The sequence below is a fragment of the Sarcophilus harrisii genome, chromosome 3 (genome assembly GCF_902635505.1).
Source record: "Sarcophilus harrisii chromosome 3, mSarHar1.11, whole genome shotgun sequence".
NCBI lineage: Eukaryota > Metazoa > Chordata > Mammalia > Dasyuromorphia > Dasyuridae > Sarcophilus > Sarcophilus harrisii.
The window spans coordinates 223,027,683-223,052,236 of record NC_045428.1 but is presented as its reverse complement, the minus strand read 5'-3'; the positions used below and the strand labels follow the sequence as shown (position 1 = coordinate 223,052,236).

The window sequence follows — 24,554 nt, the reverse complement described above, 5'->3', positions numbered from 1 at the left end:
CAAACAAAATAGTAATTAGTAGTTGTAGAGGGCAGGAACTCTAAAAAGGTATCCTTAAGGCTCAGTATGATTGATTTAATTAATTTAAACAAGATATTAACTCAGTGGAATTGGCATAATGATTCTCTGGTTTACATGTTCTAAGTACTTAGTACAGTTCTACAAGTTGACACCTATGATGATGTACTTAGAGTATATAAGAGCTGAGAGATCTTGGAGGAGGCCAAACTCAGAGATAGACAGAGGACTGGAGGCCAGACTCGAAGATAAAGACCCTCTTGGTAGTTGTCCTGTCTCTTTCAGTCTCCCAGTTTGAACCAGTCTTGCCCAAAGTTCAGGAGGCTGATCAAAGATGGAATGTCTGTGGCTGACTTTGTCCTGAATTTAAATACCCTATTACAATTATATCAGTTGTAAAATTATTACATCACCATGCTATAAACTAGAAAACCATTGTCTCATCAAATCTACTGAGTTTACACCTTGTTGTAGGATTAAATCAATCATGCTGAGCCTTAAGTATATTTCTCCAGAATTCTGGCCCATTACATCTCCCACTTTTCTTTTAGTTTAGAACAAAGGTGGACATGCCTTTCCTGACTTCTCAAGGAGGAGAGAACCCCAAAAAGGAGGTGATCATGCCCTCCCTGACTTCTCAGAAAGGGAGATGAAAACACCAAAGGGAAATGGAGAGTCAAACCAGATTTTGTTAGCAGGTTTCTGAAGGGTCTCACTTGAAACAAACAAATTCATCAGCATGGGAGGTATTACAAAAGTGCATAGTAATATAACACAGGCTAGTAGTGATGACTCTCCCCACAGCTGGTGCAGGCTCAGAGTGGTGTAACAAACATGAATTATACATGCAAGTAGTGATATGACAAACAATATGAATCAACATGAGGAATTTTACATGTCCATAAGTCCTAGAGATAGTCCAAAACCAATCTATTGTCCATTACTTCATGTGTCAGGCAATCCAATGATTCTTGTAAGTTTTGAAGTCCTGTAATAATCTCATCATGTGTCAGGAAATCCAATGATTCCTGCAGATTTTGACATGACAGCCACCATGAGGGTCTTTATCTTCAAGTCTGTCCTCCAGCCTCCAGTCTCCAGTCTCCTTCACTTCTCCACCAAGACCAAGGCCAATCTGAAGGTCCCCCAGAAAACTAACCTGGCCCCAGGAGAAGGAGACAAGACTGTGAAGGAGATAATAAAGACTTTGGACTTTATTTCTGACTGTTCTTGTGATGATTATGCTGCATAAACCAAGGCCCATTTGGAGGACATCCAGAGAGCTAGCCAGAATATTACAAGTAGTTGTTTTAATTTCATTTTTATCAATGGTGTCTTCCCCTTTTCATTTTTGATACTAGTAATTTGGTGTTCTGTCTTTTTTTTTTAAATCAAATTAACCAATGGCACCTTTTATGGAGGTGCCATGTACAGCTAAGAAAAAGGCACAAACCTTTCAATTTCAATTCCATTTTCTCTAGAGGCTTATAATAATTTACCTTTTCTCAGATTCTAATAATCTTTTTGAGTTCTTTGTTATTTATTTTATGATTAGATTTATCTAATTCTTGGAGAAAGAAACTGAAATCCTCTATTACTATAGTTTTGTTATTTCCTCCTACAATTTACTTAATTTTTCCTTGAAGAATTTGAATGTTTTGTCATTTAACACATACACACATAATCTGCATATATATACACACACATATTTAATATTGATACTACTTCATTTTCTGTGGTGACTCCTAGTAGGATGTAGTTTCACTTCTTATCCCTTTAAATTTTTTTTTTTTTTTTTGCTTTTGGTTTGTTAGAAATTTTGTTTGCTGCAGCTGCCCTCTTTTTTCAACTGAAGTATAATCACTGTTCTCAGCCCTTTATTTTAACTCTTTATGGTTCTCTCTGATTCAAGAGTGTTTCTTGTAAACAACAATAGATGAATTCTAGGTCTTAATGCATGCTATCATTTGCTTCCATTTTATGAGTGAGTTCGTTCCATTCACATTAACAGTTATGATTACTATTTGTGCATTTTCCTTGAGCATTTTTTTTCTGTTTATACTTTTCTTCCTCTTTTTGTTCAAACTACCGACTTTTAAAAAATCTACTTTCTCTTTTACCATCCTCATTTTCTCTTATTTACTTCTACTCCTACTTCACTGTTGGGTAAGCAAATTTCTAATATGAATTGAGAATGTATGTATATGTTTATATGCATGCATAATCACATGTATATATATATGTGTGTGTGTGTGTGTGTGTGTGTGTGTGTATGTGTGTATGTGAATCTCCCAGGACTTTCCTCTTTTTCACCTATTCATTCTTTTAATGGTATTACTTTAATGACTTTACTCCTGTACTTTCTTTCTATGTAGAATCTTCTAACTGCCTTAGATAGTTATTATAAGTTTCATGTGTCATCTTTCCATAAAGAAAAATAAAGTTTTACCTTACTAAATAAAGTCTTACCTTATTTAGTAAAGTTTTATCATGTTGAGTCCTTTATGATTCCTCCATTATTTTTATTCTTCTATGCTCTTCTTGAGTCTTGTATTCAGGAGCCAAAATTTCCATGAAGCTCTGGCATTTTCATCAGGAATTTTTGAAAGTTCTTGTTTCTTTAAATATTCATTTCCCTTGAAAGATTATAATAAGTTTTGCTGATTAAATTATGCTTAGTAGTAGTCTCAGATGTTTTGCCTCCCAGAATGTTATATTCCAAGCCTTTCAGTCATTTCATGTGATAGCTTCTAAATATGGTGTAACCCTGACTATGAGCTCCATGATATTTGAATAGTTTCTTTCTGGCTGCTTGAAATATTTTTTTTTGTTTTGGGAGCTCAAAAATTTGACTATAATACTTATGAAAATTTTCATTTTTAGAATATTTTTCACGAGGTGATCAGTGTAGTTTGTTGGAAACATTCTCAATTATTTCTTGAAATGTGATGTCTCTTTCTTTGAAAATGGGTTCAAGTATTTCAATAATTTTAAAATTATTTTTAATTGATTTATTTCCTAGTAAGTTGTTTATTCCTAATGAGATATCTCACATTTTCTTTTATTTTTTTCATTCTTTTGATTTTGTTTATTGTTTCTTGAGGTCTCATGGAGTCATTAGCTTCTACTTGTCCAATGCTAATCTTTAAGCAATTATTTTCATTGGTTAATTCTGCTTTTAAAGGACATATTTTCTTCAGCATTTTTACACCTCATTTATGAAGCTATCCATTGTCTTTTCATAATTTTCTTACTTTGCTTTTATTTCTTTTTTTTTTAAATAATTATAACTTTTTATTGACAGAACCCATGCCTGGGTAATTTTTTTTTTTTTTACAACATTCTCCCTTGCACTCACTTCTGTTCCAACTTTTCCCCTCCCTCCCTCCATCCCCTCCCCCAGATGGCAAGCAGTTCTATACATGTTAAATATGTCACAGTATGTCATAGATACAATATAGGTGTGCAGAACTGAACAGTTCTCTTGTTGCACAGGAAGAGTTGGATTCAGAAAGTAAAAATAACCCAGGAAGAAAAACCAAAATGCAAACAGTTTACATTCATTTCCCAGTGTTCTTTTTTTGGGTGTAGCTGTTTCTGTCCATTATTGATCAATTGGAACTGAGTTAGATCTTCTCTTTGTTGAAGAAATCCATTTTTATCAGAATACACCTTCATACAGTATCGTTGTTGAATTATATAATGATCTTCTGGTTCTGCTCATTTCACTTAGCATCAGTTCATGTAAGTCTCTCCAAGCCTCTCTGTATTCATCCTGCTGGTCATTGCTTACAGAACAATAATATTCCATAACATTCATATATCACGATTTACCTAGCCATTCTCCAATTGCTGGGCATCTATTCATTTTCCAGTTTCTAGACACTATAAACAGGAGTGCCACAAACATTTTGGCACATATAGGTCCCTTTCCCTTCTTTAGTACCTCTTTAGGATATAAGTCCAGTAGTTTTGCTTTTATTTCTTACCTAATTTTTCCTTTATTAATTTTATTTGATTTTGAAATTTATTTTAGCTCTTCCAGAAATTCTTATTGGGCTTATGCTTCATTCACCTTTTGTTTCTTTGAGACTTTGTTTGAAGCTGCTTTGACTTCATTGCTTCTTCTGAGTTTGTGTCCTGATGTTCTCTGACACAATAGAAGTTCTTTATGGTCAGTTTTTTTTTTGTTTGTTTATTTTTTTTTGTTTGTTTGTTTGTTTGTTTTTTATGGTTTGTTTTTTTTTCTTATTTGCTCATTTTCAAACCTGTTTCTTTGAATTTTGTGTTAAAGTTGGGTTCTGTTCCAGTCTTGGAGGTGGTGGTAGTGAGGAGTACTATTTCAAGCTTTAGAGAGTTTTGTGAATTTTTGTTTTCAGAGTTAGTTCTGGGGATTCAGAAAATTTTGGTCCTTCCAAAATTGTATGATCTTGGGGAGATGTGTGGTCACTGGTATGCACTCTGATCCCTTACTTAGGAAGGGCCCTTGATTCCTTGAGATTATAATTGGTAAAACTTTTCAGAACCTCTTCCTTTAGGAACAGGAACATTACTGTTTCATAGGATCCCTGATTTCTTAGCACTGGAAGCAATACTGTTCCTCAGGGTTCCTGATTTTCTGTGACAAAAAGCAATGTTACTTCTCAAGGCTTCTTCTGCCTCTTGACTGAGAGCTTCTCTTCACACTTGAACTCTGGCTCAGAAGTGGGTATCCATAATGGAGTGGCCAAACAATGTCTGGGTCTGCATCAAGTATTAACACAGTAGCTTTCTGTTATTTATTTCTGACCAGTCCCCTGAACCCCTTGCCATTTCTTACATAAAAAGCTGCTGAAGCTGCTGTTGCTTCTGTTATCAATACCTAGTACCACCATTTCTATACATGGACTATGGGTCATCCTCCACCCTTTTATCATAGCTTTCTCTTTTAACTTCATACATTTTCTGGGGCTTGAAAAATGTCTCACAGAACTTTTGCTACCTACACTCTGAAAGTTAGTTTGAGGAGGAAATTTGAGAAAGCCCAGTTAAATGTTTTCTCTACTCTACCATTTTAGTTGTGTCCCCAAGAAACACATCTGTTATTCTCTTAATATATACTTTATGTTACTGACAAAATAATTTTCCTAAACCACAGACATGATTGGGTTACTTAATGAAGCTTTATACATTCTAAAATCAAATATTATTTTATATTTATATCATTCTTTTAAAATTTTTATTTTGTATAACTTATCTAGTGTGCACAAATTATAGTATAATAGAATGTTTATATAATTTACAAATGAATAATTATATTAGGATTATGAACATTTTAACTGACAAAAGTAATATTAAAAAGTATGAATTGTTTTGCAAAATCCTGCTCTCTGATTCACATACCTACTTATATATATATATATATATATATATATATATATATGTTAAATATATTTGTGTATACACATATAAATATATATATATATATATATTTATACATATAACACACACACATACACATATATATACTTGTCTATGAAAATTGCCATATATCATGGCAATTTAATATGAATCATATCCATATGTGTGTATGTATATATATATATATATATATATATATATTCAGGAACTTTTTTGTCATCTGTAACAATCTTAATAACATTAAATTTACATAATTATTTTTATTCAATGAGTAGATTCTATTTTAAAAATTGTCTAATACAGATTAAATAGGAAAACTGGATGAGAAGTACATAACTGTATTTCAAATAACCCTTTTTTTTTGGTACATTTATTTTAATGTAAGTGAAAATTAACATTTCCCCTCATAAAATGGAACATTTATAGGTTGAGTGAAAATTTAATCCTATAAGATAAATATCAGACAATGAGTCAGGTGGGGTTTTGTCTTAGCTTTTTCACTAAAGGTAATGTTTTTTAATGCACAAGTTATCTATCACCTAATTTTATCTCTTCAATATTCCTGAATTGGAAACTGCTATTATTATTTATGTTTTACAGGTGTTAAACACAGTGATTTTGGGCTACCTGCCAGAAGTCATATAGCATCAGACCCAGGCCTATGACTCAGGTTTCCTAGGCTCCAAATGAAGTGTTCCCTCCACAAGATTACTTTATCCTTCAGCAGAAAAAAACAAACATGTAATGTTTTCAGTGATGAGGAAATAATTCTTCCACTATTTGCACTTGCAAACCCTCACTGATGCAATTAGCAATAACCAATGCCATGTCCTATTTATAGTTTTTAGAACTCTTCTCAGGAAAAAAAAAGAATGAGTGCCATTCACAAATGATAGTATAGGTATGAAACAAAACAGAGCTTGAATATCATAATGAAAAATGGAAGCAGCAATGAAATGTTTATATTGGAGTATTCATATAGTGTGCTCACTTTAAAAAAAATAATGGAGCTTGATTGTATAAAAGAAATGTTTCTTTTCTGATATTAATTTTTATCATTAAAATAGGAGGTAGATGTCCCTTTCTGAGACTCTTTTCAACAACCCCAAATCTAAATTTCCCATACTACTACAATGAACATCTTTTGATTGGAAGATTTCCTTTGAATATAAAGGGCTCATTCAGAAAAGAAATTAGTCAAATTATCTTTTTTATAAAAAGAAAGGAGAATGAGATAATTTGCCTCCTAATTTTTTGATATGATAAAGTTTTAAGAAACCAAATACAAGGTGTCTCCAAAGTCTTAATTCAGTTTTAAGCTAAACTATATATTCCACAATTTCCTTTTTCTATGTCCATTTTTTTCTTACATAATTTATTTGTTTTACATTTACATAAACATAATTTACATAAAGTATTTGTTTTACATCAGGCTGGATTATACAGTTTCTTCAGGATTCCCACCTCTTGTTTTGCTAATAGTAAAGAGATTTTTGAATACTACTTGTCAGGAACTAATTAAGATATTGATTAGATTGGGATTGGAGACTCTCCTTTTTAATACTCAGACAACTCTTTATTTCTCCATCTCCAACACACTGATAGCCAGGTGATGCCTTTGTGTCTTCTTGGGCAAATTTAAAAAATAAGGTATAAAATATGAAAGTAATATATATGAAACAGTACCTCACATAGATGAGACTATTTTCTAGGTACCACCTAGGAAAATGGGAAGAATGATCTCTAAAATCTCTTGGAGGGGCATTACTACCTCTGTCATCAATGATTTTAAGTATCATGGTATTTCTATACTAATGAATCGTTAGTCCTAAAATATCTATAATGAACTACCAAATTTTTGACAGCCCAGTAGTCCTCCATTTATAGTTCAACCTCTGACAAAGAAAGAAGAGGAAAACACATGAAAAAAGCAATATTGGAATGGGTCAGATTCTAGTTTATTCAAATAGCTGATTGCTGTGAATCTGTCTTCAATTAACATATTTAAATATTTTTACATTTATTAATGGTTTCAGTTTTTGCAATATGTATAAAGAGTAAGCAATATAGGCTTTTACCTGTACCACTTTTCAAGGTAACAAGAAATCCTTATTTTTTTTTCTTTTCTCCTCTCATTCTGCTTTTTCCTCCTCCTACATTCCTTCCATTCCACTTAACTACACTCCTTCTTCCACTCCTTCCACTCCAGTTATTCCCCCTCCTCTGATTTCTCTCCATTGTCATTTTTCTTTTTTTTCTAACTTTTCTTTCCTGTGGTATGGAACCTCATTCAAGCATCCAAGCAAAGCTTCTTAAACTGTGTGTTGCAATCCCATATGGGATCATGTGACTGAAGATCATGTGAGTTTCAAAAAAAATTGACAAGTTAAATATTCTATCAAGATTTCATTCTTTATTTTAAAATAAACAAGCAATCTGTCTTAAGCAAGAAAATTTGTTTTCATCTTTAATAAATGGTAAAAATTATATATATATATATTCCATCGAATTGTTTTAAAATAAATTTCTTTATGATTCATCTTCAGTAAATGTTTGATTTGTTTATCTATTTTATATATCCATATACCAGGCATCATGTAAAAATATCTTGGGCAAAAACAAGTTGCAAATAGAAAAAAAAATTAAGAACCCTTCATGTATAGAATTCTGGTTTTGGTGTCAGGAATACTTCAATTCATTTCCTGGTTCACACACTCACAAGCTGTTTGACCCTGAGTAAGTCACATTCTTCATGTCTCAGTTTCATCATTTTTTAAATGAAGATGATAAAAGTATCCACCACAGAGGATAATGTTGCACGGTTTAAAAGAGATAATATATGTAAAAGAATTCTTTTTTTTTTTTTTTTTTTTGGCAAGACAATTGGGGTTAAATGATTTGCCCAAGGTCACATAGCTAGGAAGCAAGAATTTGAGGCTGGATTTAAACTTCAATCCTACTGATTTCAAGGTTGGGATTCTATCCATTGTGCCATCTAGCTGCCTCTATGTAAAACACTTTGTAAGCTTCAAAGTACTTTATGAATTATTATTATTATTTCAAGATTCAAGAGAAAAGCAACACTGTACAATGGAAAGAACAACTGGTTAAGAAAATTTGGTTTCAAGCTCCAACTATAGTATTTCTTCACTATGCAACCAATGAATGTTTCTAAGCTTCAATTTTCCTGCATGTAAAATGCTGATAATAATGCTTATACTATCTACTTCATGGAGTTGTTGGGAAAACACTTTGCAAATGTGAAGGCATTAAGTAAATGAAATATGATCATAAAAGTATTTAATATTGTGGTAGATGCCTCATCCAATTATAATTTGATTAAAAACATCCTCCCTATTAAGGCTTTACCTTTCTAGACTTACGAATCTTGGTTGAAAAAATAAAAAGTGGTGGGCAGATAGGTGGTGCAGTGAATCAAGCATCAGCCTTGGAGTCAGGAGGACCAGAGTTCAATTCTGATCTCAGGTACTTCTCACTTTCTAGTTTTGTGATCCTCGGTAAGTCATTACCCCAACTATCTTGCAAAAAACAAAAAAAACAACCCCCCCAAATCCTCTCTCATCCAGAAATACTCTGCCCCTTATGTAAAACTTGGCCTCCCATGTGCAAATTGAGGCACCATAGTACTTGTATAGAGTGAAAGTCAGAAAAGTCAGAAGTCAGAAAGACCTAACTTAATGTCTGAGATACTTAGGAGATGTATGACTAGGAAAATCACTTAATCTATTTGCCTCTGTTTCCCCAAGTATAAAATGTAAAAACCTCATGGTTATTGTGAGAATCAAATGAGATAATATTTTAAAGTACTTTTCATAATGCCTGTTACATGGTATATGGTTTATGAAGATTTTCTGCATAAAAAGTCCATAATAATGAAAGTAATCCTAGCTTACATTTATGTAATACTTTTACAGTTTTCAATGTGATTTTACATAATATAATTTAATCCTCAGAAAAGTGAAAAAATACAGTTATTATCATTAACACTATCCTTTGGATCTATAGAAATGTTGAGGCAAAAATGTCATGTGTTTCAAGTTTTATAGTTATATTCTATACCTAGTTCCATAAGAGTAGTAATTAGAAAAACAGTCTAATTTATAATCCAGAACTCATTCGCTGTACTATTTTTTTTTTTTGCAACAACAGTAGATTATTTTTCCAGAGCTCTATCTTCCTCCATTGTCTTCAAATGTTTCTCCCTTCATGTTAGAAATAATTAAAAGCTTTCACATGAAAAAAATCAATGGAAATAGATTAAGAAAAAATGGCCAAATAGGAAAAAAATCACATTTATAGCAAATTCTTATTTATAATTCTTATACCTAAAACACAAAAATATAAAACCTAGAACTACTCCTCAATAAGATATCAAAGGATATGAATAAAACCTTAAACAAATTGTAAAAAGTAACCTACCATTTGAAAATGTTTCAAGTCATTAAAAAAGTAAGAGAAACACAAATCAAGTAATGCAAATCAAAAAACATGAAAAGAGTCAATGTTAGCAATGAAGAGCCCAACACTTTTATGACACTACAAATTGGCCCAACTTTCTCTATAGCAAATTGAAAATATACAAGAAAATTTCTGGGGGCAGAGCCAAGGTAGCAGAGAGGACACATGTTTCTGATGTGTTCCATGTCCCTCAAGCAAATCCAACCTCTGAATTAGTTCTGAACTAGCAGAACCCATGAATATTGAGAGTGTAACAAATTACCAGCAGAAGATAATTTCGAAGCTCTCCTGAAAAGATCTGTTTCAATAAGAGGGAAGCAGGCCAAGTGCAAACAGGTGAAGCACAAATGCCAACTACAATCAGCATAGTCCCTGGGCGGTGAGGGACTATGATTTCCCCCCAGAGAATCTTTGGGGAGAAATCTACAGCAGTGTTAGTTACTCTGCCCTAGTTGCAAGTCAGTAGATCAGCAGAGAAGTGATAAAACATCAAACTCAAAAGATAGTGAACCCTAAAACACCAGAATTTCACAGGATCTGGTCATGCCCACCCAGCACTGGCAGTCAGTAAGCACTAACTTCAGCACAGCCAGCACTAATCCAGCGCAGCTGCTACAGCTTGTAGAGCAAGCTTGGACAATCTCCTTTGTCCTAAAAGCAGATCTCAACTTAAAAAAAATGAGTAAAAAAAAGCAAAATGAACTCTGACCATAGATAGTTTTTATAGTGAAAGAAAAGAACAGATTTCAAACCCTGAGGAGACTAAAAGCAGATCACCTCCAGATGAAGCCACAAAAAATGGTATAACCTGGTCCCCATCATACAAGGTTCTCTTAGAAAAAAATTAAAGGGATCTTAAAAGAGAGCTAGAAGAAAAATGGGGAAAGGAAATGAAAAATTTTGCAAGAGGATTTGTAAAAGACAACACAGAAACTATATGAAGAAAATTCACCACAAAATAGACTTAGTGAAATGGGAAAAGATATAACTCATTAAAAGATAGATTTGACAAAATGGAAAAAGAAAACAACTTCCTGAAAAATAGAATTTGTAAAATGAAAAAAAAACCCATGGAACAAAACAACTCATTTAAAAATTCAGTTGGACAAATACAAAAAGAAGTTTAGAAAGTAGATGAAGAAAATAATTCACTAAAAATCAGTACCGAACAAATGGAAATGAATGACTCAATGAGACATCAAGAATCAGTCAAGCAAAACCAAAAAAATGAAAAAAATAGAAGAAAATGTAAAATACCTACTTGGGAAAACAACTGACTTGTAAAATAGATCTAGGAGAGAAAATCTAAGGATTACTGGACTTCCTGAAAACCACGATGAAAAAAAGAACGTAGGTACTATTTTTCAGGAAATCATCAAAGAGAACTGCCCTGATGTCATAGAATCAGAAGGTAAAATCACCATTAAAAGAATTCATCAAACACCTCCTGAAAGAGAGCCTAAAATTAAAACTTCAAAAAACAATCAGCCAGAAAAAACAAAACAAAACAAAACAAACAAACAAAAAATAAACAATTCAAATACCAAGAAGCTGCAATAAGAATTACTCAGGATTTAGCAAGTTCCAGCTTAAAGGATCGAGGGGTCTGGAATCTGATATTCTGAAAGGCAAAAGAACTTGGAATGCAGCTAAGAATAAACTATCCCACTAAACTGAGCAATTTCTTTCAGAGAAGAAGATGGACATTCAACAAAACAGGTGAATTCCATTTATTTCTAATGAAAAGACCAGTTAAACAAAAAATGTGGCCTCCAAATATAGAACTCAAGAGAAGCATAGACAGGTGAAAAGAACTCTTGAGAACTATATTTCTATTATGGGCATACATAGAGAGTGCATGTATAATTTGATTTTACTGTTATTATATAAAAAAATAAATTAGAGGTGAAAATGGGATTGTACTGGAAAAAGGGGAAAGTGCAGATAAAATGTGGGAAATTACATCTCATGAAGAGGCAAAGAAAACATAATTGAGGGAAAGAAAGGAGGGGGATGAACATTTTGCAAATCTTATTAGACTCATCAGATTTGGCTTATTGGAGAATAGATGAATAAATTATAATATATGAATGTTATGAGATATTATTGTTCTGTAAGAAATGACCAGCAGAATGATTTCAGAGAAGCCTGGAGAGACCCACATGAACTGATGCTAAGTGAAATGAGAAGAACCAAGAGATCATTATACACGGCAACAAGAAGACTATAAGATAATCAGTTCTGATGGATGTGGCTCCCTTCAGCAATGAGATGATTCAAACCAATTCCAAATGTCCATTTATGAAGAGAGCCATCTACATCCAGAGAGAGGACTGTGGAGATTGAATGTGGTTCACAATATAGCTTTTTCACTCTTTTTTGTTATTGCTTGCTTGCATTTTATTTTGCTGCTTCTTTTTTATTGTTTGATTTGATTTTTCTTGTGCAGAACAATAATTGTATAAATATGTATGCATACATTAGATTTAACATATATTTCTACCATGTTTAATATCAAGAAAGAACATTTCTATAATTAATTCAAGTGGAGATTATTTTATTGAATGTATTTTTATTCTCAGTGACTAGAATAGTGCCAGGCTCATTTATAGTGGACACTTAAAAATTGTTGATTGATTGACTAAATGGCCAACAACTGCCATTTTGTCCCAAAGATATCAAAGACATAAAAATAATGTCCAACATATACCAAGATATTTATATCCACAGGTTTTTTTTTGAAAACTTGAAAAAAATAAATTCCAGTAATTGGGGAATGGAGGAAAAGGGAAAAAAAAAAAACCTCTGGTAAATCAATGTCATGGAATATTATTGTATAAGAGGTCATATATATAGAAATTCAGAGATTTATAGGGGGATTTGAATAAATTGATGCAGATCAAAATTTAAAAAAACATATATACCAAGCACACTTGCATATATGTATATGCATGGAGTACATATACATACATGGAGTACAGCAAAATGAACAAAAAATAAATAAAAAGATTGTCAAATGATGAAACATATTAAAAAGATTCTCTAGGACAAATAATGAAACATTTCTCCTTTCTGGCCTGAAACAAAAACAAACAAATAAATAAAAATAAAGAACTCATAGCACAGAATAGAAGTAGTACTGGTACTTTTTTTCTTTTAATTGTTTCTTTCACTGAGCAGAGTTCAATTTGGAAGTGATAGAATGTTTTGTTTTGGTTGGATTTTTCTTTTAGAAGTGAAATGTAAAAACAAAAATAGCAGTTTTTTTTTTTAACAGGAAGTATATATATTGGACTGATCATGTCTCACATCTCTAAGTGCTTAAATGCTGGGACTCTGTTCTAATTTCATATAGTAAATACATTTAGTTATAAAGAAGTCATGAAATGCAAATAGCACAGGTTTTGTATCAATAATAAATTGCTCATTTGGCATACATGCATCATATTCACATTTAGATATAAAATTCTAACTTGGAATGAACAATTTGAGAACCTACTCTGCAGCAAAACTTATGCTTCTATTAGAATCCTAATGTATGCTTAAATTCAAAACTTCTACTATTAACTTATTGCATTTAATTTCCTTTGCTTTTGAAAACAAAGGAAAGGAAACTTTTAAAAAGCATAAACCAACCTTATTTTTTTTAAATGAAAAGTCATTTTCTATATATAGAATTCTTTAGAGAAATCACAATCAAATTTATATTACCAACTCTTATGTACACTGGAAATTTGTTGCAAAATGATCTTTGTCAACACAGAATTTGGTAGTTAAGATGGAACAAGAAAATTTATTAAGGAAGAATCAAAGAGCTGGTAGAACTATGACCTTTGCCAATCATATCTGATAAGATTCTATTATTCAAAATATATAGGCAACAAATGAAAAATGTTAAGACCAAAAACCAAGAACTATTCCCAAACAGAAAAGAGGTCATAATTATTGAATGTACAATTCTCAAAAGAATTAAAAATAGTAGATAATCCTATGAAAGAGTGTTCCAAAGTGCTCAAAATATGATTGATATGAATCAAAATAATCTTGAGATTTTACCAGAGTCCCAGATAATTGACAAGATAATAAATAGTTAATGTGGGTGGGGGTGGGTAAAGATAGACCTATATATATATATATATATATATATATATATATATACACACTTGATTATATATATATACACTTGATGGAGCTGTCAGTGAATCTATCTATTCTGGGAAGGAATTTGGATTTGTACTAATAAAGAATCTAAAATAGTTATATCTACAGACACTGTTGCTAAGCATGTATACCAAGTAAATCAATGCTAACAGGAAAGTGCCCACATTTTATAGCAGGAGCAAAAGTCCATGTCAATCAACTCTGGGATGGCTGAAGAAACTGTAGTACAAGTGTTGCAAGAAAAAATGAATATGAGGATTCTGAGAAGATATTGGAATAGGTTGGAAAAATTTAAGCTCTCTAGATTTCCCCCACAAATAGAACAAATTTTCACCTCAGTGTGAACATACTCTGGTGAAAAATCAAGATGATTTGGTACAGAACTAGGGTCTTCCTAGTACTAACAAAGAAAATAAGAAGAAATACCCCAAACCAGGGATTAACCTAAGTGAAGTACAAACACCACCAGGCTCACTTTGTAGAAATATGAACTGGGGAGTCCTGCAACTAGCTAAGTTTGGCTGGAGCTAGTGAAGCAGGAATCACAGAAATTTTCACTTCCTTGATTGTTTGTAGACTCAGGGTCTGAGTCAGGGTATACTGAGTGAATCTAAGTGGATTAGGAACATCAGACCAGAAGCAACAAGAGACACTAGGGAAGGGATGCTGCCAGCTTCAGGCACTTGCAGGATGGTGGAGCTCTTGGTTTGGGGTTCCAGATGAGAGAGGAGAGCTGAAATGGAGCTAGAGGCACTACCCCCTAGCCCCAGGATTAGAGGTGCTTATACTAATACCTCTTATTAAACAAACAAACAGACAAAAAGAAAAAAAATCAGGAACTGACAGAAGAAAGAACCCAACCATAGAAACTTAGTACAAGAATAGAGAAGACCCAGTTTATCTTCAGAGGAGGATACTTGTAATGGGCCAGAATTCTGGAAAAATGTGCTTGAAATGGGGATTCTTACAATAAGGTGTTAACTCAGTGGAATTGATAAAACAATGGTTATCTAGTTTAGCATGTGAGTTCTCTAGTTCAGTCTGATTGATTTACTCTTACAACAAATAATGGTTCCCTGGTGATATAATGATTGCTTTATACTCAGTATGATGAATTGATTTAATTGTAATAGAGTATATAAACTGGGGACAAACAGCCACAGGAGAGAAGACTTGACCATCTTCATGGGGGCTCTCCTGCCTCCTGTATTCCTCCACTAAAAAGACCAAGGTCCTTCTGAAGATCCCCTAGAAAGCTCAGGCAAAGGAGACAGACTGTGAAGGAGACTATAAAGACTTAGGACTTTATCCCTGACTATTCTTATGATGATTATTCTAGTGAGACCAAGGCTGGTCCAAAGGCCTTCCAGAAAGCTAAGCAGAACATTACAGATGCTGAAGTAAAAAAAAAAAGTTTCTACCCCAAGAATTTATAGAAAAACTCAAAAATATATATCAAAATCAAATAAGAGACATTGAGGCAAAACTAAAAAAAATTTAAAAATTTTTTATGAAAACAAGATTTTGAAAAAAAGTTAATCAATTAGAAAAGGAGATACAGTGTCTCAAAGATGAAAATAACTCTTTGAAAATTAAAATTGAGCAAGGGGAAGTCAGTGAAGCTATAAGAGACCAGGAAATAATAAAATAGGTTATAAAGAATGAAAAAAAAATAGAACAAAATGTGAAACACCAGAAAAATGACAGATTTGGAGAACAGATCAAGGAGGAAAAATAGAATAATTGGAATGCCTGAAAGTTGTGACTAAAAAGAAAATCTTGGAACAATAATGAAGGAAATAATCCAAAAAAAATTTCCTGTAGTGATAGAAAATGAGGAGCAAGTAGAAATAAAATTTAAAAATCCAACAATCATCATCTCAACAAGATTCTTTGTGGGAAACATATAGTAATACCATTGCCAAATTCTGAAACCTCCAGATCAAAGAAAACATTTTGTAGGAAACAAGAAAAAAATAATTGACATGCTGGAGCTGCAATTAGGGTTGTACAGGACTTCTTGCAGCCAGAATAAAAGACCATAGGTCCTGGAATCATATCTATGGACAATCAAAAGAACTGACCTCGTGGCCAGAAATATCATATCCAGTAAAATTATGTATAATATTGAATGAGAAAAAAGACACTTTTTTGTTATGTTGCTTAATTTTGCTGGCATTTTATTTTTCTTTATTATAAAGAATGATACTTTAGGACAGGAACAAAGTACAGATGATTTAAAATCAAAAGTTAGTAATAAAATTTATTTTTTTTAAATCTGGTTTTGTATTTTAACATACATACATATACACACATTTAAATCATCCCTTTCCAAATCAAATATCAGGCAATTTTGGTGGAGGTGTGGTTGGAAGAAACAACATGAAGAGCAAAGGTATCAGATTATTTTATGAATAATATAACATTTATACAACATTTTATAAATTAACATAGATAATCTCATTTAATCCCTTCCCCAAAATTGATAGTGTCAAGAAGCATTTGATAACATTTAAGATATGCTAGGCACTATGCTCAGTGCTGAATGTATGAAGAAAGGCAAAAATAATCTCTGTTGTCAAGGAGCTCATTCCAATAGATATAGACAACATGCAAATACCAATATTGACAAAAAATTGAAAAATTCATTGGAGATATCAGAGCAAAAGCACTAACATTAAAGAAGATTGTGGACGTTCTCCTGCAGAAGATAGAATTTGAGTTGGGTATTGGAGGAATTCAGAGAAGAAATGAGGAGGAAATTAGGCAGACAGGGAGAGAGCCAGAAAAATTGCATTAAAAAATAATTATCATCCCACTTTACAGATGAGGTTACTGAGGCTAAATGATTTGTCCAGTCACACTGTTAGTTGATGATGCAAATGTAAATTAGGTCTTTTGATCCTAATTTCTCTATTTCACCAGATTTCCAATTACATAAGGCATTACCACCAAATCATTTGGAAAATCTTGGTTAAAGATGATTACTATGGAAGTTGTGAGATAATGAACATTAATTACTATACTGCAAAATCCAGAGAGAATAATTCCTAAACATTATTTGGTAATTAATTTTTTTCATTTGTTTTTGTTTTTATTGTTTTAGATTGACCATCTCTGCTGAATGTCCCATGCAACTTGAAGACTTCCCAATGGATGCACATGCTTGTCCTCTCAAATTTGGAAGCTGTAAGTTCTTTTTGCAAGTAAAAACTATGGCCCTAATCTCTCTCTCTTTTTTTTTTAATAATTATAACTTTTTATTGACAGAACCCATGCCTGGGTGATGTTTTACAACATTATCCCTTCCACTCATTTCTGTTCTGACTTTTCCCCTCCCTCCATCCATCCCCTCCCCTAAATGGCAAGCAGTCCTATACATGTTAAATATGTCACAGTATATCCTAGAAACAATATATGTGTGCAGAACTGAATAGTTCTCTTGTTGCACAGGAAGAATTGGATTCAGAAGGTTAAAATAACCTGGGAAGAAAAACAAAAATGCAAACAGTTTGCATTCATTTCCCAGTGTTCTTTCGCTGGGTGTAGCTGTTTCTGTCCATTATTGATCAATTGGAACTGAGTTAGATCTTCTCTTTGTTGAAGAAATCCACTTCCATCAGAAAACATCCTCATACAGTGTCGTTGTTGAGGTATATAATAATGATCTCCTGGTTCTGCTCATTTCACTTAGCATCAGTTCATGTAAGTCTCTCCAAGCCTCTCTGTATTCATCTTCCTCGTCATTTCTTACAGAACAATAATATTCCATAACATTCATATACCACAATTTACCCAGCCATTCTCTAATTGCTGAGCATCCATTCATTTTCCAGTTTCTAGCCACTACAAACAGGGCTGCCACAAACATTTTGGCACATATAGGTCTCTTTCCCTTCTTTAGTATCTCTTTGGGGTATCAACCCAGTAGTAGCACTTCTGGATCGAAGGGTATGCACAGTTTGATAACTTTTGGGGCATAATTCCAGATTGCTCTCTAGAATGGTTGCATTCATTAACAACTCAACCAACAATGCATCAGTGTCCCATTTTTCCTGCATCCTCTCCAAAATTCATCATCAAATTCATCTTAGCCAATCTGACAGGTATGTAGTGGTATCTCAGAGTTGTCTTAATTTGCATTTCTCTGATCAATAATGATTTGGAACACTCTTTCATATGAGTGGAAATAGTTTCAATTTCATCATCTGAAAATTGTCTGTTCATATCCTTTGATCACTTATCAATTGGAGAATGGCTTGATTTCTTACAAATTAGAGTCTCTCTATATATTTTGGAAATGAGGCCTTTATCAGAACTTTTAACTGTGAAAATGTTTTCCCAGTTTGGTGCTTCCCTTCTAATTTTGTTTGCATTGGTTTTGTATGTACAAAGGCTTTTTAATTTGATATAATCAAAATTTTCTATTTTGTGATCAATAATGATCTCTAATTCATCTTTGGTTACAAATTTCTTCCTCCTCCACAAGTCTGAGAAATAAACTATCCTATGTTCCTCGAATTTATTTATAATCTCATTCTTTATGCTATGGCTCTAATCTCAGTAGGTTTCCCTATAACATTCAGGTGGACTTGATTTTTTTTATATTAAATATAGTAGAAGATAAATAAGAATTTGCTCACTTATACCTTCCTGTTCATATATTTGGACTCTCATTTATTTATCCAAAAAACATTTGGCTGAGTGTCTAAATGTGCAAGACAATGTATCTTAAATCTGCCTAGTACTTTGAAAAACATACTTTCCTACAACTCTGTCTTACAATAACCTAAAAAGATAGAGAAGAGATAAGATCCTCATTTCATAGAAGGCAACTGGTTAAATAATTCTCTTCAACTTAAGTCTTCAGACTTTAAGTTCAATGGTCTTTCTATTTCATCACACTGCTTTTAAATATTTTAATACTAAACCAGTGAGAGGTCTAAAATAGTTTGGAACAGAGCTGTGGCATTGCTCTGAGTCTGGAGGCCACCTCTTATTTCAGAACAATATAAATATCTTATGGGAATTAGGGTTTTTTTTTTTTTGGTTGTTATTATTATTGTTACTTTTTTGTAATGTTTTAGTAGGCTTGCACACTGAGGAAGTTAATTTCAGGCTCTTCTTGGTGGAAGTCTGTTATACCTTACATGGAATTAAAAACTCAAAACTATTCTTGAGATCATCTTTGCCTGCCTTTCACTTTCTGTAGTCATTTTCTATAGATCTGAGCATTAGTATAGATTTTTAAAATCAACAACTAGGGTTGAACCTAAATAGACATTTCTCAGGTTTAAGTACTTATTCAATGACAACTAATATTTGTCAATCAATATATGCAATTCATCATAGATAAAGGAGATGGTATCATTAATTAAATTAACAAATGTGTATTAAATATTTTTATATGCAAAGGACTCTACCAGATATAAAGAATGAGAGAGGCTTTGCATACATGATTTTATAGCTATGAGGACTTTATAACAAAAATGCTATCAATAAAGATTGGTGATTTCTTTAGTTCATAGCTTTAGTGAATTTCTGGGACAGGGAGAAATTAAGTAACTTATTGAAGGTCACTCAGCCATTATGGGTAAGAGAGGCAGAACTTGAACCCTGGTTTTCCTGAATACAAGACCCTTTCTCCAACCATTACACCACACTGCTATTTTAAGGAATACAAAGGTTTTGCTGTTATATTGTTTTATCAGTCTTTCAAGTGTTTATATTCTTCTAGAGATGGGGGAAAGAGAAAATGCATAGGTCAGGTATGTATGGTCAAGTATAAAACAAGATGAAGAGAATTAGAAGCAAAGGAAAGAATCAGACAAACTCTCATAAGACAAACTGAAAAGCAATCCTTCTCTCTCAGAACATGCTTCATAAAGGAGGTATAGCTACGTACAGCCTTGTTAGAGTAGATTATGTGCAAAACTGGATTTAAATTGTTATAAAACATAATCTGTTGAACTAAAATGGGAAAGAAAGTACAATGTGCAAAGTAAATTTCTAGATATGATTCAATGGGAAGATTTGAGGAAGAAAAAAAAATCTCTTCACCTATAGAGGGATTGATTAGGGAAAGGCTCTTTTTTTCTAACTAATGTCTTTTTTTTTAGGCTTGCCTTTTCCCCTGCTCTAAGGCTACCCGTGACTTAGTCGCATTGCCACATTATTAGAAAATTTCTCCTTATTTGGAAATGGTCATAACCTTACATCAAGTGGGAGTGATTGATTGTGAATGTTATAATTTAATTTGAAATTTTCTAAAATATGGCAAAAAAGAATTAGATATATTCACTGGTATCATAGAGGGAGCTTTGGACTTGGGATCAGGATATATAGGATATATTTCTAGTTGTATTGATACCTTACTTTATATTTAGAGAGTCTATAAAAACACAGTAATATGTCTTCAAGGAATTATTTAACAATGATAACAGAACTATTTGGAAGTAACATTCAGTATGAGTAGTAGTATGTTTTTCTACCACATTTTAATTTTAATTGTATATATTTGTATATAATTGTATATATACATACAATTATCTATATATGTATATTATATATATATAAATATAAATATGCTCCAAAATTTTTATGAGAAATTTCTCATTGGTCTATATATTAGGATACTTTAGCACTTTAATATTATTTAATTAATAATAAAATAATAATTTAATAATTATTAATTAATTAAATAATTATACTTAATATTATAATTAAGACTATTAAGAATAAAATAGAAATCTCTGATCCACTGAAAAAACTTAGTTACATTTCAGTGATTTCTTTGAAAAACTTTGTAAGTGGTAATAACTTAGAACTATATTATATAAATAAATATAGATAATTTCAAGTTTTGAAAATAGATAATAAAATTGAAAGCAAGAATTGATTTACAATAAGAAAGTAATTAAAGCAATGATTCTTATATATTATGATTCTTTATAAACATAGAAAAGAATATTTAAATTATTGAGACATCAGAGAGTAACTAATGGGATACCTGTGATTCATGGAAAAATTTACAAATAAATTATTATCTCTGGCCACTTCTTTATACATAGAATATTAAAGCACATGAGAAAACTGAGGCAAACAGGATAAAGTGACTTCCCCAACAGTACATGGCTAATAAGTGTCTGAAACTGGATTTGTACTCATATCTTCCTGACACCAGCCAAAGCATTCTATTTTCTTTGCCACCTATGTTTTAAATCAGAAGGTCTCAAAAAAAATTTTTTTAATATTCTATTACTACATGTTCTCATATTACTAAATTCTAGACTGACTCATCTTATTCTAGTTCAGGAGTTAGTCATCATTTTTCTGTGTGTGTATGTGTTACAATCTGGTGCAGTCTGTGGATCCCTTCTCAGAATAAAGGGTTTAAATGCATTTAGTGCACATAAATCTAAAGAAAATAATTTATTTTAAAATATAATTATCAAAATAGTTTTGTTTGTCACATAAAAACCCTAATTTTATTGTTTATTAGGGTAACTTCCATCCAATCTCTGCATAGCAATTTTGTAGACAACCCATAAATCATAATATGTTCACATATCTTGGGTTTGCCTATAGAAGTACTATGGAATTTTGAATAATCACAAAAATTCTTACTCCTGTGTTTTGGAATAGATGTGAAGTGTACTGTTTTTAAAGCAACATATTTCTTGCCTTCTATATTACTCAGACAAATGTTGAATGTTGTTCAGATCTAGGCTTCCATCTTTTTAAACCTTACTTTTTTCTGAATTCTACCCATAATGTGTGTTTGGTGATCCCATGTTCTATGTCCTATGATTATGTTGTTTTCTCCCTTGACAGAACTTCTAATTCAGAGGTATTTCTGATTGTGTCAATAGAAATGCTGACTAACAAAGAATGTCATAGAAGGGGTTAAGAAGATTTTATATGTCAGAAACACATATTTATTCTTCCATCAGTACATTCTAGTTTTACATTACTTTCATATCCAGATGCATTCACTTTTTATATCAAGCATTAATAATAGGTATCCTTTTATAACCTGATTCATATTATTGTCACACTGTCTCATTTTTTACCACTGTGTCTATGTATTACCATTTTTCATAAATCAAAACAACATCAGAATTTACTTCTGTCTCCATGTCTTATATTCAATGGGGACAAAACTATGTATTTTGTTTCATATTTTTTCAGATCTCCTTTTATTTAATACTTAAGTTGACTTTTTGAGGGTTCATTTGATTTTAGATATTGGCAGTTGTACAATAAGGACCATGGATTTTTTTAGTATGGTGCCTTTACTCAACTGTTTTCAATAACATTATTATCCTGCATCTTTATGTTGAATTCACTTAAGAGTGAGAAAATTAAAATACACTCTTCCTTCTGTAGAAGTGGAACCACTTCTTTTAAGATCTATGGTAAAATATTGTGTTTTCTAATGTATGGATTTAAAGACTTAAAACTTGAAATCAGTGAATAAGTATTTATTAAGCATTTATTTAATGCCTAGCATTGTGCTAAGCACAGGGATGCAAAAAAAAAAATGGCAAAAAAAAATTCCTTGCTCTTGAAAAACTCACAATCTAATGGGAGAGACAACTGTGAAAACAATTATGTACAATATAAATTAAAGTGGAGTGCATTGTGCTAAGCACAGGGATGCAAAAAAAAAAATGGCAAAAAAAAAATTCCTTGCTCTTGAAAAACTCACAATCTAATGGGAGAGACAACTGTGAAAACAATTATGTACAATATAAATTAAAGTGGAGATAATCAACAAAGGGAAGGGATTGCATAAAGGCTGATCAGTAGGAGAGATTGCTAAATTTTCAGTGTGCATATTTACATTGAGCATTTATACAATTAAAAAATGACAGTGTTCTAAATCAGAGATGAATTTATTGTTTTGCTGATTTTCTAAACTTTAGAAATTCTTAATGATGCAGATTAGGTTTAAAAATGTGTGGGCAGTATGTTTGTTTCTGGATTGCTGGGTTGTTAAACATTACAAGATTGTTCTTATATAGTTCTCTAAACATTGAATTCAATGGAAGGCTCAGAGAATGAAGATATCACCAGACTAGAGGCCTAGTAATAGGAGACTTCTCTTCCTTCTCTTTCTCCTCTTCTTTCTTCTCCTTCTCCTCCTCCTCCTTCTCCTTCTCCTCCTCCTCCTTCTCCTCCTCCTCCTCCTCCTCCTCCTTCTCTTTCTCCTCTTCTTTCTTCTCCTTCTCCTCCTCCTCCTTCTCCTTCTCCTCCTCCTCCTTCTCCTCCTTTTCCTCCTTCTCCTCCTCCTCCTCATCCTCCTCATCCTCATCATTATCACATAGAGTATTTTATAGTTTAAAAAATACTTTATATCTATGATCACGTTTGAACTTCACTATAGGCCTAGAAATCAGGAAAGGCTACCTTGAGAAGGTAGGATTTTAGTTGGAATTTGGAGGAAACAAAGACAGCCAAAATATTAATTTGGGAAAGAAGAAATTTATTGACATGGAGAGACAAAATTCCTGCAGAAAACAAAGTTTCTTCTGTGGGAAACAATGAGCCTAGTTGTTAGAGATTATTTAGTCAAATCCCCTTATTTTATAAATAAGGAAATTCGGGACCTAGAATATACTGCCAACTGTCACAATTTAGTAAATGGAAAAACAAAGATTGAATCTCAAGATTTCTTACTCCAAATACAGCTTCTCTCTTTTTCTTCTACAATATCATGTTGACTTCATTGATGCATTTTATCTTTTGAGTTCCAAAGTTGTATAATATACTGATTTCTTGAGTAGTTTCTACATCTAAAAGGGAAATCATATTGATCAAATGCTTTTCCTTTTCCTATTTACTAATACCCATAAAAATAACTCTTCTGGATTCTAGAATCATATCCTATTAATGTGGAAAAATATGGGCAGAATAACTTCATGTTCAAGTGCAGTTGGTAAGTAATTGAATGTATTTTCCATCACAGAACCTGAGAAGATTAAATGGTTGTTTTGGGACATATAGAAAATTTATACATAACCTAACCAGCATCTTGAAATCTTTATGAAAAATTTCTGCCCATTGAAATTAAAAGAGAATGTCATGAACAGAAAATTAATATATCTCTGACACTTGTTATAGCCTAAACACATAGCTTAATAAAATCTTTTACTTTTTCTGTTTCCTATAAAAGAAATTACATTTTGGGAACTTGTAGAATCATTAAAAGATTGTCAACACTATCAGGAGCATGAAATTTTAAAAATTTCACATGTGCATTCAAATTGTTGCTGAAAATATCAGGACATTTAATTCAATAATAAAATTTAACACTTTCTTAGAGGTATCTTGTAGAATCATTTTTTTAGCAGGGTTCATATTAAAATACCTCATGACAGTAACATATTTGACATTTACAATAGCTCAAGAGAAGACTTTGGGTAACAGTGATTACATTACCATAGATTCCATCATTAAAAAAAAAAAAAAAAAAAAAAAGAAGGAACAGCTTT

General features: G+C 32.1%; 1 protein-coding gene across 3 annotated transcripts in view; it reads left to right on the top strand.

The window, feature by feature from the left end:
* GABRA5 (gamma-aminobutyric acid type A receptor subunit alpha5) overlaps window positions 1-24,554 on the top strand; it is a 110,437-nt gene that overhangs the window by 61,129 nt on the left and 24,754 nt on the right. For all 3 annotated transcript variants that reach the window (XM_031959098.1, XM_031959097.1, XM_031959096.1), the window contains exon 6: window positions 17,165-17,247. In XM_031959098.1, coding sequence (XP_031814958.1) covers window positions 17,165-17,247 — 83 coding nt within the window. The remainder of the gene's footprint in view (window positions 1-17,164; window positions 17,248-24,554) is intronic.